The following is a 20,344-nucleotide window of genomic DNA, read 5'->3' as shown; positions in this document are numbered from 1 at the left end:
AATCTTTTCTTACCTCCCCTGATCTCCACCACTTTGCCCTCCAGTCTGTTGAAAACACCATGCTAAAGTCATCTCTCCTATAACTGCTTCAATCACAACTCCTCTTCCTTGATTAACTTAACTGGCTTACTGTCTTCTACCATGTCAGATTCAACCTCGCCATCCTTACTGCTGAGGCCCTGTATGGTCCTTTTCCCACTTACATCCATAGGTGCTGGAACTACAGGTGCTGGGGGTGCTGCTGCATCTCCTGGCCTGAAGTGGTTTCCATCATATACAGGGTTTACAGTTTGGTTCACTGGCTCTCAGCACCCCCACTGTACAAATTGTCCCAGCACCCCTGCTTACAGCTCTGATCTTTTCTCCTCCTACTCTTTTTACTCTCTGTTTCACCCAGTCTTCCTCCTATAGTACATTGGGGAGAGAGGGCAGCAGTCTCTTGACCAGCTGTAGATAGTGAAAAGCACTGCGAATCACCACTGCCATCTGGGAATTCAGAAACATTGATGTATTAATATCACCTTAAGGTACTCTTATCTAATCAGTTTAACGATCTCAGGTCTTTATAGATTATCGTCATAATATTCCAGAAACCAAAAAAACCCTCTTCTCATTCTAAGTACTTCGTGTATAAGCAGTAAAAAGTTTTGTCTCTGAACTTTAAATTGTGATTAACATAAAATGGCTGTGCTTGGTCCTCTTTTTGGCCAAGTGAAGCAAGGACCTACACTCAAATTGATAGCAATTTTTGGTCTGTCTGTATGGTGGTAACTTTTGAAAACCACATCTGGTCAATTCCAAAATTTCAAGGGAATAGTCAAGACTTCAATGGACAGAATGGTGTAGGTAGGTTGGGGCTAGGGAACAGGGGATATTGTTAGGGCACCAGAGAGCTTTCTTTGCCAGCAGCACTAAATGGGCACTCTGTGGGCCCAATTTTAGTGGAACTCAGGCTGCTAGAAGCTTCTCTGGGCCCCTCAAGAGGGCCTCTCAGGCCCATTCTGGCCAGGTGTGCTCCTACTCTACCAGCCTTCCACTCCAGACAGGCCCTCCCCCACACACTCTGATCAGAACTCTATTGATTTCGGTGAAAACTGGAAATCCAGAAAAGCCTGATTTTCACTAAAATCCAGATTTCCAGTTTTCACCAAAATCAACAGAGTTCAGACAAGAATGGGGGGCCCTGGAGCCCTGCCATAGTAGGACAGGGTCTTGGCTGAGTTTACGGATTGGCCTACATAAACAATGAAGTGTGCAACCCTCTAATATTGTCAAACCTTTTAGTTTTGAAAACTAATTTTATTTGAGGTGAATGACTACTTTATATTTATCAGACACTATTTTGTAGCCTTAATATACTTGGGGCTTGTTGTCTCAATTAATTAAAGCCCTTTCCTATGTCATATCACAGAAGAAAATAATTACATTTGTTTAGGTTCGTAACTATCAGTAGCTGTTTATAATGGGGTTTTTCAAAGATAGTAGTATACATGATTCTTCTTACGTTCCAATTTAAAACTCAGTGACTTTATCAGCAGTCTAACAACATGATAGCAATGTCAGGAACAGTACAATGCTGTACACTTACCAGGGAAAGGCAGTCACAGTTCTTTTCTCTTACTGTTTAACTGATGCAGATGCACTTTAGTTCTAAACATTTTTTTTTCTAAAGCCCCAATCCTGTTAGGCTGAATTCAAAGCAATTGAGGATGTTGAGCACTTAGCAAGATCAGGCCCTAAATTAGCTACATTTTCACTGACGAATCATGTGTTTTCATTGTACTCTAGACCAGGGGTTCTCAACCTTTTTCTTTCTGAAGCCCCCCCAACATGCTATAAAAACTCCATGGCCCACCTGTGCCACAATAACTGGTTTTCTGCATATAATAGCCAGGGCTGGCGGTAGAGGTTAGGTAGCAAGCAGGGGGGTACACTGATGTAAAATCCATTGATTTTAGTGCAAATTTTAGGTGCACAGAGAATGCAGGATCAGGCACTAAAAGTGCAACCTGACTTGAAGGAGTGTCACATTTTTACTTTATCTAGGAAAAATAAATTTTAGAACAAACTTTATTCATTAACTCAAAAAGGAGATTATTTTTAGTACTTCAGTTTAATATATCTGAAAAGCTCCCAACCATTTAATTCAATTAGTAAAACTGAAACAGATCTGTACTCAAGGGTCTGAACTGGAAATTTTAATGTGAGGGAGTTCTTTACACTGGGACAGAGTAAAGTGCCCATAATTGTTTATTTGAAAGACAGAAGTGGTGGTACTTCAAGAGAGCACAATGTTCTTTTTGGGATAACAACCCCCTCCTCCCTCTCCATAACAGCTCATGTTGTCCTTTTTCAATATAGTAATTTTAGTGCTTTGGAATCTTATGATATTTGTTCTGAATAACAGTTTCATATTTCCAAGCACAGATTGTAACTGCCAGGAAAAATAAACTTGATTTTTTAGTTTGTTCAGAGCCACTGTCATTTTATTCTGAGTCAAAATTAAGAGATAGGAAATAATGCCTGTCCTGGTAATCCCAGAGGAAATATCCCAAAATGTTGTTTTATCCAGTTACATTTAAAATGCAGCATGTTACTGAACCTTTAAATAGTGACTCTTTAGCTAATAATTTTTGACAAATTACTTGCCTTTTGATTAAATGCAATCTTTTTTTCTATTCAACCCCAGTTTTTAAAACATTACAAAATGTCCTTTCCGGCTCTTTTTGTGTGCGCACATGTGTTTGAACTTCTCTTTTTTCCTTTCCACCATCCTTAGCACAAGGGATTTATTTCTTTTAACTTAGGCTATGCTTGCAGTTTTTCTGATTTCTGATCTTTCTAAGTCATACTGCTTTATGATACCTTTGACCATAAGTAATTGAAACAAAGATAAAAAGCACGATGTGATCTCCCATATGCTCAGTCACTCTATTTTGCCTCTCCAGCTGTGGCCCCATCTTCCTTCTTCCATGTGCCTTTAAGATAATACGTATACTTTGTGCATAACTGCTCCCTTGAGCATCTCTCCTCTAACTCCAGCCTGGATATCCTCTAGTCAGGCCTGGATCTGCTCCAGACTGGTTCATACCCTTTTCACTCAAATGAAACTGCTCTCATCACGCTTGTTAGTGACTTTGTGTTGCATGAATTACAGATCCCCTTCCATATCCTCACTCTCCTTGAGCTTTCTGCTGCTTTTTGACACTGTAGGGCATATAATCTTTTTTGAAACTTTGTCCTCTTCTGGTTCTCCTACTGCCTCTTTGGTGGTTGATTGGTCAGTGTCTCCTTCAACAGATCGCCCTTCTCACTTTCTCAGGGGTCCCACACAGGCCCTCTCTGAGGTCTGGAGAGGACTGGGCCACTTCCAGCTTTTGAGGCTCCTAGCCGTAATAAAAATAAAAAAATGATGACACATGAAAACAAAATAAGGCACCAAAAAAAAAAAAAACAGAGTGAGACATAATTTACTTTTTTTTTTACAAATGCTTTTCTAGCCTTTTTCTGGGCAAAAAAATTATGTCTTTTACCAGATCACATATCTTATTTGCTTAAATTTGCATCTCTAAGCTGAGAGAGTGTATCACATTTTGGTCCGATAGGGATGCACATAAAAACAAGTTGCGAAACTTATCAAATGCCACAAAATTTACAAGTGTCTAATGGCCCTCCTGGATTCCCCCTCTGATTGGCCCTGGACACATGCGTCGATCTGAGGCCCACTTTTTTCTCTGTCTACATCCTTTGTCTGGGTAATCTATCTATTCACATAGCTACAAATATCAGTTCTACCCTGATGACTCACAAATGCAACCTCTCCACTCCAGACCTTTCTCTCTTCACTTAATCTTGCAGTTTAGCTTTTCTCTCTGACATCTCTTTCTAGATATCTCACCATCAGTTTAAACTTAACATGGGCCATGTCTACACTACCCGCCGGATCGGCGGGTAGTGATCGATCTATCGGGGATTGATTTATCGTGTCTAGTGTAGACACGATAAATCGATCCCCAATCGCTCTGCCGTTGACTCCGGAACTCCACCAGGTCAAGAAGCGGAAGTGGAGTTGACACGGAAGTGGTGGCCGTCGATCCCGTGCTGTGAGGACGCGAAGTAAGTGATTCTAAGTCAATCTAAGATACGTCGACTTCAGCTACGCTATTCTCGTAGCTGAAGTTGTGTATCTTAGATCGATCCCACCCCCAGTGTAGACCAGGCCATGGATAAAACTGAACTTTCTTTCCAAGCCCACCACACTCTCTCTCTCTCTCTGTTGGCAACGTTACTAAACTTCTTGTTACTCAGGCCTGCAACCTTTTTAGACTCTTATTTCTCTTGCTCTGCACATTCACGCTACATCCAGATCTTGCAGCTTCTTACTACACAAGATTTCTATGATCTGATCTTTTCTGTCTGTCCAAGTAACAAAACCAATTCTCCAAGCCCTCTCCTAACTTGACTACTGTAATCACCTCCTTTGTGACCCTCCTGATACCCACATCACTCCCCTCCAGTCAATTCAAAATGCACTGTTAAAATAATCTTCCTATTGTTCTCACCATGTTGCCCCCGCCCCTCCCCTCTTTGAGTCTGTGACAGGGTATACCTACCCCATACCAGCCTCCAAAGGGTCTTTGCAGGCTGAGGAAGTCCCGCCCCTCTGGCTCTGCTGGACATGCTCAGCCTGGAGGCAGAGTATGAAAGGAAGCAGCCCAACTAAGTCTGGGCAGGCTGCTGAAGGGGGAGGATGCAGACTCTTGCCAGGGAGCTGCTATAGGCTGCGACTCCAACTACAGAGCCATGGAACGCAGAGTTCCAGATGGACTCCACGCTGCCTGATGCCTCCAAGGACCATATTTTGAGGTCATAGAATCATAGAATCATAGAATATCAGGGTTGGAAGGGACCCCTGAAGGTCATCTAGTCCAACCCCCGGCTCGAAGCAGGACCAATTCCCAGTTAAATCATCCCAGCCAGGACCGCCTTTATTGGGTGACCCAGATGCCCCAGATGGGAGAAGAGCTCCAGCAGCTGTTGATCCCCTGCCAGTTTCGACGGGATCTGTTATGGGTAGCCCATGCAGTGCCCTGGGCTGGGCATATGCGGTGTGAGAAGACTTTGCAATGAGTGGCGCTGAGATTCTTCTGGCCGGGTATATACCAGGAAGTGCGGGACTTTTGTGCCTCCTGCCCCAAGTGCCAGCGTGCTGGCCTTCGAGAGGATCGGCCTAGACTTGATGGGGCCTTTGGAGAAAAGTGCATCGGGGTTCCAGTATACCCTTGTGGTAGTCAACTATGCGACCCGATACCCGGAGGCTGTCTCGCTACGGACCACCATGGCCCCCGCCATAGCCACAGAATTCCTTAAGATTTTTGCCAGGGTAGGAATACCCAGAGAAATCTGGACAGACCGTGGAACGAATGTCTCATCCAAGCTGATGGCCAAATTGTCGTCTATTAAACATTCGAGCTCTCAGGACATTGGTCTATCACCCACAAACCGATGTGCTAGTTGAGAGGTTCAACGGAACCCTGAAGGCTATGCTTTGGAAATTCATGGATGACGACCCATGACAATAGGGTAAGTTTCTGCCTGCATTGCTGTTTGTCATGTGAGAGGTTCCCCAAGCCTCCATGGGATTCTCCCCATTTGAGCTCTTTTACGGGAGACAGCCAAGGGGAATCCTGGACCTGCTCCAAGAAACCTGGGAAGAACAGGAATCAAGGGTCATGAGGTCAGTGTCCTACATCCTGCATCTGCGAGAACGTCTCCAGAAGCTGGGAGAGTTTTCCTGGGAAAATTTGCTGCAGGTGCAGCACACCCAGGATCTCCAGTATAATCAGGGGGCCAAGCTATGGACTTTCAAGCCTGGGGTTAGGGTCTTGCTGCTATTGCCATCTTCAGAATCAAAACTGCTTGCTAAATGGCAGGGACCATTTGAGATTGTTTGGCGCATGGGGCCAGTAGACTGAGGTCTAGCTCCCTGGGCGACGAAAAGACCTTATGAGTATACCATGTAACCTTTTGAAAGTCTGGAAGGCGTGGGAGGGTCTGCTAATCACCACTACCCCCCAGAACCCGAATTGGGGCCAGTGGACCTCCCGACCCAACACCAATCACAATGGGGCAAGCTCTGAAGAACAAGCAAGGCTACAACAGTTGGTCCAGAGCTTCCCCTCCATTTTATCTTCCTACTCTGGATGGATGAGTATCACCAGCCATCAGATAGACACCGTGCCCGGACAGAAGGTCCGCAACCAACATCGCCCAAGTGCCAAGTTTTTATCAACGTTAGACTTGACCAAGGGGTACTGGCAAATATCCCTTACCCTGACATAATAAGAGAAGACAACCTTCCCTATGCCCTTTGTCTTATATCACTTCATCACCATGCCCTTCAGGCTAGATGGGGCGTGGCTGCATTCCAGCATTTAATGGACCAGCTGTTGCAGCCACACTGACAGTATGCAGCCGCATGTATTGATGACATAGTGATCTAGAGCGCAAGCTGGGAGGTACACCTACATCTCTCAGTGGTTCTATAAGCCCTGAAGGAAGCAGGACTCACAGCAAATTCCTCCAAGTTTTCCCTCGGGTGGAAGGAAATGACTTACTTGGGATATACGGTGGGGGCAGGACAACTCCATTCCCCGAGGTCCAGGCCCTAAGAGATTTCCCCGCTCCTACGACAAAAAGGAAGGTAAGGCAGTTCCTTGGCTTGGCAGGGTACGACTGGCGGTTTGTGCCAGACTTCGCCATGATCGTCACCCCCCCTCTCAGACCTCATGAAGAACTCCCGACCGCAGAATGTTCAATGGTTGGAGGATTGTGAGAGGGCCTTTCAGATCTTGAAGGAGCGACTTACCCAGCCAGTCCTCTTCCACCCAGACTTCTCAAAACCATTCATTTTACAAACAGATGCTTCGGAACTGGGGTTGGGCTGCTCTCCTCTAACTTTCTTCTACTGCCTGCTTCCCTGAGCCACTTCCCCATAGCCCCAGCACCTTCTCTGCCCCTTTTTGTCAGGGCCCCAGTCTGGCAGTCGTCAGCCTAGAGCTCTCCCAACCTCTGCTGACCCTGCCGAGCACTGCTCTGTCTTAGGTGCTTCTCTCAGAACCAGTTCTTCTCACTTCGTTCTCCAGGGAGAAATTCTGCTGCTCTCTGCCCTGCAGCCTTCTCATAGGGCCCAGCCTGGCCCTGATAGGCTGCTTTCAAGCCTCCACTTGATTGGCTGAGGCTCTGCGCAGCCATTCTGGCTTGCTTTAACCCCTTCCACGCCGACGTGGGGCAGCTGCCCCACTACAGGAGGACAAGGGGGAAGGACCCCCGCTGGGTCCTGTCTTGAGGGGTAAGGTGTGTGACAGGGTGTACCTACTCCACACCAGCCCCGAAACGGTTAACTGTGCTTTGCAGGCTGAGGAAGTGCAGCCCCTGCCGGGTGTGCTCAGCTTGGAGGCAGAGTATAAAAGGAAGCAGCCCAATTCAATCTGGGCAGGATGCTGAAGGGGGAGGATGCAGGCTGCGGGCTCTCTCCAGGGAACTGCTACAGGCTCTGACTACAGAGCCATGGCACGCAGTGTTCCAGATGGACTCCAGGCTGCCTGACGAGCCTGCAGAAGAGACCTCGCCGGCAGGAGCTACGCCAGCTGAGGACCCCAAAGACCATGGGGAACTATGGAGAATTGCTGAGGGAGAAAGGGTAGGAAGCAGTCCAGGGGACTTAAACTCTTCTCTAGTGCATGAACCAGGGAACCAGTCAGCGTGTTTCAGGAGGATCCCTGTTGACTGGGTGGTGAGCACCCCCACTATTGCCAGGGGCCTGGGTTGGGATTTAGAGGAGCAGGGAGGGCCACACCCTCCTAAATGGTGCCCCAGTTCCCCAATGGGCCAATAGATCACACAATCCCACAGAAGTGGGCTACTCTGACTCCGGCCATTAGGCCATGCTGTTCTGGTGGAAAGGCCGCTTATTGACTCTGGCCATTGGGCCACGCTGCCCTGAGCAGAAGGGCTGCTTATGGAACCTGGCCACTGGGCCAATTCAAAAAATCTGCTTTGTGTGTATATTCAGAACTAAAGTTGCTTATCTAACTGACAAAAGTAAGTTTTACCCCTGCATCAGAGAGACAACACCATTGTGTGTATGGGGGGTGGGAAATAGCAGAATTCTATTCTGGTTTACGTAGCATCAACATAATTGTAAAATATGTATGTTCCAGTTGAAGAAACTCTACTGTCCCTGATGAATGAGCCGGAAAGAATAAGCTGAGTTTGCAGGGCTATTGTTGGAAAAAAACATAATTGTACTGGAATTGATCTGGAAGTCTTGGAGAGACTAGAATGGAAAGCCCAGGGATAACTGACTAACCAAATATCTTGTATGTCTGAAAGCCTCACCACATTTCCCTGTGTGTTAGCTTTTCACCAAGCTTTGCTGAAAGTCTTGCAGTGTCTTGCCAGTTAACTCTGCCTCTCAGTTTAAGAAATGGTGGTTCAATCAGTTGTCTATTGTGTGCTGAATAATTTCTCTTTTGATGATGAATAACTTCACACCTGCCAAATCATATAGAGTTTCCATATGACACACATGCCATGTAAGCAGACCTAATGATGATCACTATTTTACTCATGGTTTTTGTGAACTCTGAATGTACTTTTGTAAGACTTGCTGGATTGTATCACTTCATTCACTTCCAGCTGTTCTTCTGGTCTGTTTAAGAGAAGATGAGTTGTTTGGAAACAGCACAGAGCAACACTATTCTGGCTCGGACAGTCTGAAAGTCCCACTAAGAATTAGCTTTCTAAAATACAAACTGGGTGTTTTTCTTTATTTTGAACTGTTTCCCCAGAAAATATACTTCAGAGAGTCCATCTTCTCTTTTGGGGACACCTGGGTATGTATGGTACATTAACAAGTCCAGGCACCTTGTAAGGATTCCAATAGGCAGAACTACTGGGTTATAGTTTGATTTAATTTTGCTAATATAGCAAATATTTTAGTTATTATATGGTAAATCAATAAATAGACTTCTGATCATCAATAATCCTTGTGGTAATCATTTAAAATTAGTCCTGTTTTAGATTTGTTCAGTTTGCTAATTAGTTTCAATACATTTCTTTTAAGCATTCTGATGACTAGTTCTTTTTCTAGATGTCCCAGGATGAGACGGTGTGTAAATATTGTGGAGTCAGCTATCTGATCCTTCACGAGTTTAAGCTGATGGAAGACAAAGTAAAAGCAATGGAAAAGGAGATGAAGTTTTATGAAGGAAGCGTAGAGCGGGAAAAAAGACTTCAAGCACAACTACAGTGTCTTAGTCAAGACTTTGAACAGTGCACGGCTGAGAGTGAATCAAAAACAGAAAGGTTGGAACATGATATTTGTCCTTATATTTTTTCATATTAACACTCTCATCAATGTAGTTGAAAGGATGGTTTCAGAATGGCTTTCCTTCCAGAATCAACCTGAATCAAGTGTAGTTCATACCTGAATACATTTTAGTATTTTAATTTAAATCATAGTTTGAAGCATTCCTTAGAATCAAATATTTACTACCTGAATAGTTTAGAGCCAGTCAACAAATTTAAGTGAAAGAAAGGTCAGATTATTTCAGAGAAAGCTATTGACAAAGATGGAAAATACCTTTATTACTGGAGTCATAATTTATCTAAAATTGTTCAAATCAAATTTAGACTATTATGGTTGACAGAATAAGGATTTTACATTTCTGAAATGTGTACTTACTGCCTTACAATAGGTACAATAATCTGCTAAAGAAAAAACAGAAACCTTGCACTGAAAAGCTTACAGTTGAGTTTCCAAAAAGAATTATTTAGAGCACTGAAACTGATGTGAAATTGGTTAGTACTATATGTGTGTAGTTTTGAAAGGGCTTCTAAGTTCTTATTTCTAAGTCCTACTTGGGAACCCATCTTACAAACATTTACTGCCATGCAAAATGCAAGTTATATTGCGGTAGTCCCATTAACGTAGTGGGAGTTTTGCCTTCATAGGAACTACAGTAGATTGGCAGTACCAAATGCATAAATATTTCATTTACTATATTTTATCTGTTGATTGATTTTGCTTAGTGCCTACATTCATCATCATAGCAGTAATAAAACTGGAGAACCAAATTAACAAGTTCATTCAGTCAGACAGTTATTCTCAAAAAGGAAGAAAAAGTCTTTTTACATTAAAGGGCATAATCAACTTGAATTCTAGACAATTTAAAAACATTAGTTACAAGTAGTTTCAGGTACACCCACTGAGTCCTCTTCCCTCAGTTTTTATGGTTCTACTGTCACTTTTTTTTTAAAGAGGTCTTTCTCTTCCTTGTGACTATGTGAAAACCTAACAAGCAACAGGAGAAGCAGGGAAATTTGACTATACATCTAGTTCTGCAACATATGTTGTTTTCACTATGTTTTAAATATCTGTCAGCGCTGTACCACTCTCCAGTATTAAACTGATATGAAATGGCTTTAAACTGATGGTCTTGGGTGTAGTGATCAAGAGTTATAAATGTTTCCTTTCTCAATTAATACAAATAGGTGAGTCTGCATTTTCTTCTACCTATTTATCAGCAAGTATTATTTTAAAGCTTAAACCAGAAGCATTAGTTATGAAATTCTGTCCTTTTCCTGGGCCCACAGTGTAGCTTTGGTTGTTGCATCTGCAAACTGATTATTTAATATTGCACCATATATGTCAGCTTAGTTTTTGGAAGACAGGAGAAAGCTAAACGTGGAAATTGTGTTTTTAAAAAAGCCTTTTCCTACTTCTGTTCCTGCCTTCATCCTTCTTACTTTTTCTCCCACTATTTGTTTGTCCTTTTTTCTACCTTTCACCCACACTAACTATAAATATTTTTTCAGATCTAAGATCCTAATTATGCATCTTATAGTAGTCCATCTTGGATATTTGTTGGTGATGATATAAAGAACTTGGTTTGGTATGGAACTTGTTTGTTATCGTCATTATAAACGAGTTTCCACAATATGTTGATTTCTTTTTATTTGATACTGTAGGGTTGTTGGAGATGTACTATATTTCACCTTCTATTGTGGATATGCCATTACATGTTTTTTGGTGATCCATCATGACACTAGCAGATTTCTTACCAAAATAATAGTGTACCTCCACTACCATCTTTTGTAAAAGAAATTCAGTATTTTTTGGCTTCTCCGAGCCCAAAAAGTTTTGAGGAGCTGGTTTCCATTATTTTCTCTCATTTTTCTGCTTCTCTAACCAGACTTCACTCTATATTCTGTACCATTTCTTGTGCCCTCATTTTCTGTGCTCTTACTTGAACCAGTATGTATTTTCCGGTTGTAGGTTTAGAATATGATTCTAATCTAAACAGTACCATTTTGTTTTTTAATTAGCAATAATGTGGTGTTTGTGAAAGGTGAGTATGTGTTGCTGATTTCGCTAGACACTGAAGTCCTCTGACCACGTAATAGTATGGCATGAGCAGCAGCACTGAAAGCTTCCCTGCAATGCCTTACCACCCTACATTGGCACTGTTCTAGAGAGACCATCTTTAGGGGTGAAAGAGTGGTTGTAAGTCTTTGTCCAGCCACTCATCAGCCTAATTCTAAAGACTGTCAGTTGTGGTGTTAGCTTTTGTGAAATGGACTGAAACTGCTAACTCATTACACATTGAGCATTAACAAGCCCTATGATAGTAATAACTTTCATTTAGAATTCACCTAGAATGTCTTAGAAACACTAGAGAAGAAACACTGAATTGCACTAGTGGCCTACAGGGAAAGCACTCCGTCATCCTTTAACAGTCTTGTGAGCCACGCAAGGAGACTAATAATTTAACATGACTGTAACATTTGAGATTGAGTTAGAGAACATCTTCAGCAGTCATTGCCAATAAATCTTTACTCCTATAATATGTATGGCCACTCAGAGTTACATAATACACTGTCTGTAGCCCTTTCCGCTTATTGCAGTGTTTTTGATATTTTTTTCCATTCTGGGCTCAGAGCTTGGAATAAAGAAGAAATAGATTCTCTGTTTTCTTTGGTTCAAAACCCCTTTTTAGAAGCATGCATTTGCTTCTAATTGTTTTTACAGCCCTGACCATCAGTTACACAGTGAATAACGGTAACATTCAGTGTATTAGCAGATGATGTAGCAGCACATTCTTCTTGCTTAGAGCTGTTTGCTAGGGGTGAACTAAATTTTCCATTTATCAGTATTTTTGTGACAAAGCTTGAACAATTAATGAAAATTTCACCAATGCATTTTTCCTCCCGGAGGTCTTGCCCATACTATAGGCTTGATTCAAAGCCCACTGGAGTCAAAGGTTATGTCTACACTTGAAGCTGGGGGCAGACAGGCCATTCATCTGGTTTTAAGCTGGATAGTCCTCTTTTTCTATGATTTGTCCCTTCTCCAGTTCAAAACCAGATGTGGTTTTGTCCAGTATCACCGAAGGGGGATGCCATTTTGAAAAGCACGCCGTTCCACACCTGCAGGCATGACTTTTCTGCATCTTCACACCAGCAGGGGGGTGGGGTGCTTTCAAAATGTGTGCGAGGTCGCACTGTGTGTGCAAGGTCACGCTGATGGGGGTGGGCCCATTCCCTTCCCAGAAGTACTGAAATGTCCAGTATTTTGAGGATTTGGCAGTGGCCATTCTAGCTGGGGGTGTGCTTCTCAGCTCAAGTAGACATACTTATGCTAGCTCTGATTGAGCTAGCGTGCTAAAAATAATAGTGTAGCTGCAGTAGCACGGGGAGCAACAAGCGGTGGCCTGAGTCTGGGAGGCTTTGTACTTAGGGCAGCTAGCCTATGCTGCTGCTCACTGCTACCATGGCTGCACTACTATTTTTAGCATTCTAGTTCCAAGTGTAGTAGTAGCAAAAGGAAGTTTTCCCACTGACTTAATGGGGTTTTGATCCAGCTGTATTTGAATAATAAAAATAAATAAGCTATTGTGCCTCGTTAAGTACCTTTTCTAAGTATCCCGGCTCATTGCTGCTGCCGTATTAAGTTGTTACATTTACTGACCACTCAGTGCATTGCCATGGTCCTGGTTTTTGCATGGGTGAGATGGGGCTGGCTAGAGAGTGAGGTTTCATCAGTGGCCAAAAATGCCTTTTTTAATTTGTGGTTGGCCAAGAGACTGGATGTGTTTCTCTCAGATACAGACCCCATTCCTTTTTTCCTTTTAGATTAGACTACTGTGAGTTGCTCTACCTGTTGGTAACGCAGAGTGGGGCTGGGTTGCGCCCCCTCCCTACCCACTGTGGGGGCTGGCTTGGGCCTTGCCACACACCCTCCCAAATGTTCCTCCATGCCCCTCTAGGGAGGTGTGTCCCACAGCTTGGGGACCACTTCCATAGAGAGAGAGCCATATAAGTACCTAGATCAGGGGTGCGCAATAATTTTTGCAGGGGGGCCACTCCATGAATTTTGGTAAGTCATCACGGGCTGCACATTTCTACTATATTAATGGAGGGTGCAGAGTCTGGGAGGGAGTTTGGTTGCAGGATGGGGTTCTGCCTGGGGCAGGGGGTTAGGGTGTGGGAGCAGGTGCAAGGTGAAGGCTCTGGCCGGGAGGTGCTTACCATTGGAGGCTCCTGGCTGGTGGCGCAGCAGGTCTCAGGCAATGGATGGCTCACTCTGGAACAGTTATTCCATACTGAGATTGGTCCATTGTGGTTACATGTCTGTCTTCAATAGGGAGTATTGCTGGCATATGTATTCCTTTCTGCTTCCATCAAGAGCTACTGTATAGGAGCAGTGATAAAAATATTCCTTTGAAATCACTGTATGACTTTTAGTAAATACCATAAGATAGTGGCCTGAGGAAGCGAATAATGAAAGATACTATTATTCAAAACTAGGCATAAAGATTATGACATAGGGAGAGTGTGGGATTTGTAAATTAAATCTAATGGAGAACTCTTCTTGTGTGTGAATGAGCTGTATATCTTCATATTTGCATAATGATTTAGAGTTCAGTGGTCTGTTTATATTGAAGCATGGCATATTCTGTATTATGCTGACATGGTGGGTTATAACTAGAGACACTGAACAATCTTTTTTTTCAGAAATTATGATATGGTAGATGGTCTTTCATTCTGATTAAATGGAATTTCCAGTTAACAGAATATTCCTTTTTAATGATAATACTGCTGTCTAGTGAGCTGCAGAATTATAATGAGCTCATCAGATTACCAAACAGTCCTATGGAGATGGGAAGAGGCACTATGTCTAATGTGAAAGGATCTAAGCCTGCTGTTTACCCAGTGGCAAGGGCAGCCATGAGAAGTCCAGTATAGCAGCTCAGCATGGATGGAATACGTTTAACAGGTGGTGTGGGAAGTATTTCTTATATTTCTTATTTGTATGATCACTAAAGGGAGACTTAGAGCTGCTATTAGAGAAGCAAACAGACAAAGCTAGCCCAAGACTGAGATTAAATTCAAAGGCCTATCATCAGTAAATTGTCAGAGCCCTAATTAAACAGAATTATCAACAGAATTGTCATCCTGATTAATAGCAGTCTTTACTGTTAAATAAGTATAACTAGGTTTGTCAGTTGGTTCTCTGAGAGATACATTCTGGGTACCCACCAACCTGTGTGTAACATGTGTGTATTTTGGTATCTGCAGTTGTGTATACTAATACTGTTTGTTAAAAATTTGGTACAAGGCAATTCTTTGTGCTGCATTAGTTTATGTACGTTTAAACTACACAGTGTGATATAGTGACTTAACATGCCACATCATGTTGCTTTACCAAGCTAATCAGTATCCTTTTAACCTAAAAGTAGTGGGTATTTTTCCAGTATTTGTAGTTTGGTGTGAATGGCAGATATTCTGCTTTTGTCAAGTTCCAGAGGTAACCTAATATAACATGTCCCATGCAATAAATCACATGGTGATACATCATAACTGATGTAATGTAACAGGATGCAGTGTACCTATAATAAATAAGAAATAGTGAATCAGAAAAGTAGTGAATAACAAGAGCAAACATGTATTATAGGAGTTGTTTGAATATTTGTCTCTGGTGATATGCAGTTACTTTGGTCAACAATTGCCTACTATCAGCATGTCTGACTACATTTTTAAACAGTGTTTAACCTCTTATGTTTGTCTCATTATTTATTCCTCTGTATGTCTTCTGTGTTCTGAATTGTTCTTACTTTAGATACATAGAGTACTTCTTCCTCTTATAATATCTTCTGGGTATATCTGAACCGGAAAATCTCTGTTTACGACTGAAGTTTTAATCCTGACTAACACTGAGAAGACATTTGTGTGAATTGACCTAAAGCTGAAGGATCTAGCACTGAGCATAAGTTATTTGTAACATTTCATCTGATATGAGTGTATCAGGAATGAATTTTGTGAGTAACTTATTCCATACACATTATGGATGGGTCATAAATAGGAAGCTCTCTGGCTACATGGACATGTGATTTTACATGTCGTATCTTACTAAGATGCTGATGGAAGATTCAGCACTCAGGAATGTCTTGCAAATTTGCATTTTGTTTACTTAGCTGCATGCCACAAAATGCTGTAGTCCTTATTGCTTTCTTTTTGGAATCCATTTTCTTGATGACCATAATCCTGGCTTAAGAGAGAGTCCATTACAATGTTTTATGATACATGCATGGCTTTATTATATCTATGATATTTTTGTCATGTATGTTGTCTGCCATGATCCTCATGGAATATAATTAGGTTATCTAGACACCTCTGGTTGGCAAAACATAATAGTGCGTCATATGATACTATAACTAGTTTTTGACTTGGACAAACTTTATATGGAGCTGAGATAATGAGGTGTTTATGGGGATGATGGCATACATGGAAAGTACATTCTGTGGACTAAAAGTAGTGGACCTGTCTAGCCAGATCTGAAGGGGCAACAGCATGTTGGGGGCAAAAGCTGTCCCATAGTAAATGAAAAGCAAACAAAAAAAGTCAGGATACAATAAATCCTGCTGCCCTTGTAAAATGCAGAGCTAGTCTGAAATTTTTCACTTGCATGCTGTTCTGAAGGGTAGGATTTTGGACCTTAGAGTACTGCATATGTTTGTACTTATCTAGTATTTGGAAAAAACTTGTAGTTGAAATTAAATTAAATTCCCCCATAGGAAACGATCATGAAAACAACTTTGTTTGATAAATTTGGCAATGTTTTCTTATTTTGTAAATCGGGGTCTAAAATTTGCAGCCCGCGGGCCATCTGCAGCCCGTGAACCTCTCCAATGTGGCACGCGGGGCTCCAGCAGTTTTGGGCCCCACCTCCCCCCCAGGTGATTTACAACGGCCTGGGGTCCCGGCAGTGCAGAAGAGCTGAGCAGCGTCTGCCTGCTCGCTCCATGTGTCTGCCGGCCCATCCCTGCAGCCCCGGGGTGGGAAGGGGCTGTGCCTCCACATGCTGCCCCCACCCTAAGCACCCCTGCGGCCAATGGGAAGCTGCGGGGTCGGTGCCTGGGGTCAGCAGTGTGCGGAGGCCCCCTGCCCCACCTTGGAGCCCCAGGTAAGCGCTGCACCCTCCGACCTCCCTCCCAGAGCCTGCACCCCCTCCCCACACACCCCCTCCTGCCCCCAAACTCCCTCCCAGAGCCTGCAACCCAACTCCCTCCTCCTGCACCGCCACCGCCTGCACCCAGCACCCAAACTCCATCCCAGAGCCTGTACCCCAGATCCCCTCCCCCACCCAAACTCCCTCCCAGACCCAACCTCTCACCTCTCCTGCCCCCAAACTCCCTCCCAGAGCCTGCACCCAGCACCCAAACTCCCAGAGCCTGCACCCCAGTCCCCTACCCCAGACTTCCCCAACCCAAACTCCCTCCTAGAGCCTTAGGCAGGTGTGGGGTGGAGTTTTTGGGGGGGTAGAGTTTTGGGGGGCGGGTTCTGGGCGGCATGAGTGACATTACTGGCTCGCTGGGAGGATTTGAGGACTGGCAGTGGCCCTTAGATAAACTGAGTTTGAGACCCCTGTTGTAGATGTGTTGCATTATCAACATTCTGTGCTTGTTTACGTTCAATAAGGTAAAATTTTGCTTGTTTTGAAATTAGAACCTTAAGCCCCTATACTTTTCTATTCAGTTTTACAAATAATTTTTGGTTTCATTAAATTATTTCCATTGTATCCCCTTTTATGCTAGCATATTTTAAATGAGAAAAAATAAGACCAAGAAAAACATGCTTGCTGTTGGCAGCAGGTGTTTTAGATCTTATATTGATACTTTTCGCAGAAGGTATAAAGAGTTTATGAAGCAGACTCACCATACTGGGCCCTGAGGATCCTGCATACATCTGTTGTGTTCAGGCAAAATGAATGTCCCACTAGGCTTTTACTTGGCCTCTGTAATTTCTCAACCTCCTCTAGTGTCTCTCATAAAAATGAGGCCACCGTTTGGTCCTTAATCTTTACAAAATCATGAACTATGCCAAATCATAGCAATTTGTGTATTATATTCTTCATCTTTATATCAACCTGTGGATTACTAGCCAAAAGGTTTGTCCTACTTAATGCCAGTGCTTGAATTGTATCCTGGGTGTGGAGTTTTGGAGTGGGATGGTTGAAGTTTTCCAGAAGTTCAAGACCAACAGCAGTTTGAAGGCTAAAAGTAAAAGGACAGGTTTCACACTTTGTGTATCTCTCCCTGAGTTTAATGAAAGCAGCTCACAATTCGTTTGGGGAAGACTCTGCCTTCTCCTCTGTGGCTGTGGAGGGCCTTCCTGCAGCAGGATTTAAGATACAGCAAGCTAAGGCCTTTTTACTTCTGAATGAGAGCATCCACACAGGCGTTTAATGTGCTTTCATGTATCCAAATTAAAGTCACACCTTTTAGTTGATTATCTTAACTTTCCTGAGTGTCCCTATGTAGACAAGCCCTGTTAGAGTTTGTCAGAGAATATATCCTGACTACATGCCAGTTCTCTTTAAAAAGATACTGATACCTTATAGAGAGCTTTGGAATATATTATATTGGTTGCTCCTGTAGCGCATAATTTTCCGGGTTTGTGTTCTTTATTACAAGGTAATTTATCTGCAGTTAGCTTGCTCTTGTTTGCTTCTGCTTCTTATCCCCCCAGTAGTCCTCTGTTTTAAATGTCATATTTCAGCATTGAGAAAATGACTGAGTCAGAGGACTGTGCTGTTAAGTAGGAATAAGAGGCAGATGGACTCCTATTTCCTTGCCACCACAATTAAGAATAAAGAACAAGGCATGAGAAATATATTAAAAAAAGCAGAATTGTTTCTAAATGGAATGCCTTGTTGAAAAACAGTTGTGTAAGAAACAGAGTCATTGACTGAAGTTTAAAATATGTCTTAGAAAATATACTCAGCTGTTTCTGTCATGCCTTCGAGTCGTATATGGGGAAACATGAGAAGAGTTCCACATCTTTTACTAGGGTAGAGAGCCTCACTGATTGACAAAATACTATAATCACCACTGTAATATATTTGTTCGCATTGCATTGATGTGTATCACTTGGTACATAAAAAGGAATAATTTCATAAAGTAAATGAGAGTTCTGCAATGTGATACAGATGTTTCATGTGGGTGTTGGAATTTAGCATGTGGGCGCTCCTTAAAGGCTCAATTGTGAAAGACAAATAGATATATTATTTTGCCAAGAGGTGGCACATGGATATTGAATTCAATGAGCACGTGTTTTGCACAGATCAATTGCCAACAGAACGAAGCAGTGTGGTGCCCCCTTTTCTTTGTAGAGGGAGTGAGCATGTGCTCAGTGCTATAATTTTTCAGGGCCTTTATTCATACAATTTTACTTCATTCTGAAAGCTGAGGCTAAGAGGAGAAGTGCACAATAGTTATATTATATTTGGAGAAAAGGTATATTTGTTTAGAAGAGGTATGGAATTAACTAAGAAATAGTGTATTTGACTCTTTTTAATGAATCAGTAATATGTGCCAATTTAATAGTGCATATTATTTTAATTAATCAGATCATAGCTTTATTAAATACAGTAATAGCATTGGGGTACTATACCAGCCAGCAGAAAACCAGAAAGTGGTTTCATATAACAGGGGTTTTTTTGTATGGGTTTTTTTAATATTTGCAAAATAATAATCTGTGAATTCTGTTACAGGTGATGGTACAGATGGTCTCTGCTTGTCTCTGTTGTTGCTCTCCGAGAGAAATTCAGTCCTTGTGCTGGCCCTCTGCACAAGGCTAATGGGGTTTAAATGGGATTTATGTGATGCCAAGGCCTTGTGTTAGTCCTCTGGGTTGAATTAGGGGCACTTTCATACTTATGAAAATCAGAGACAAGAGTTAGATGAGTTCCAGGAAGGGGATAAATTAACACAATGTCCTGGATAGTACTAGGAAGATGATGCCCTCTCTCTCTGACTACTAGATTGACTCTTCAAGCTAGGAAGAGGTATGCTTAATTGACAAAATTAAACATTCAGTTCTAATGTTAGTAAATGAGCAGAACTGATTCATAGGTCCTGCCCTTCAAAACTGATAACCTCTAGTCCAGAGGTGTGCAAACTACTGCCTGCAGGCCACATCCGGCCTGCGGGACCATCCTGCCCAGCCCTTGAGCTCCCCAGTGGGGAGGCTAGCCTCTGGCCCCTTCTCCACTATCTCCCCCCTCCCCCCCGTAGCAACACCACTGCGCAGGCAGTGCTCTGGGCGGCGGGGCTGCGCGCTTCTGCAGGTCAGCGGCAGCGTGTCTGTCTCCGGCCAGGTGGCACTGCTGCCAGACATGCTGCTCTGAGGGGCACAGTAAGGGGAACGGGGTGAGAGGTCCCGGGGGGCAGTCAGGGAGCAGGGGGTGGTTGGATAGGTGTGGGAGTCCTGGGGGGCCTGTCAGGGAGCGGTTGGGTAGGGCAGAGGTTCGGGGCAGGGGGCAGTCAGGGGATGGGGAGTGGGGGGGGTTGGATAGGTGTGGGAGTCCCGGGGGGCCTGTTGGGGGTGGGGGTGTGGATAGGGGGCAGGGCAGTCAGGGGACAGGGAGCAGGGTGGTTGGATAGGGGCGGGGGGGGGTCCCGGAAGGGGGCGGTCAGGGGACAAGGAGCAGGGAGGGTTGGATGGGTGGGGGGCTCTGAGGGAGGCAGTCAGGGGGCAGGAAGTGAAGTGTGAGGGGTCGGATAGGGGGCGGGGGCCAGGCTGTTTGGGAAGGCACAGCCTTCTCTACTGGGCCCTCCATACAGTTTTGCAATCCCAATGTGGCCCTCGGGCCAAAAAGTTTGCCCACCCCTGCTCTCGTCTTTAAGGATTTATTCCTCTGTTCAAAAAGGGCTCTGAAGGGTCTAACCTACTTCTCTCCCAAGCTGATTTCCAGCAGTGTGTTTGTTCATCCAAAAGC

At 43.5% G+C, this 20,344-nt stretch overlaps 1 protein-coding gene across 1 annotated transcript in view; it reads left to right on the top strand.

The window, feature by feature from the left end:
* The window catches only part of LEKR1 (leucine, glutamate and lysine rich 1), a 122,534-nt gene that overhangs the window by 3,953 nt on the left and 98,237 nt on the right, over nt 1-20,344 (top strand). Inside the window, exon 3 of the mRNA XM_084638695.1 lies at nt 9,155-9,369. Coding sequence (XP_084494821.1) covers nt 9,155-9,369 — 215 coding nt within the window. The remainder of the gene's footprint in view (nt 1-9,154; nt 9,370-20,344) is intronic.

This window comes from Lepidochelys olivacea (assembly GCF_965140295.1).
Source record: "Lepidochelys olivacea isolate rLepOli2 genome assembly, chromosome: 9".
In the NCBI taxonomy this organism is placed as follows: Eukaryota; Metazoa; Chordata; order Testudines; family Cheloniidae; genus Lepidochelys; species Lepidochelys olivacea.
The sequence above is the reverse complement of the archived record's forward strand: the minus strand, read 5'-3'. Positions and strand labels throughout refer to the sequence as shown.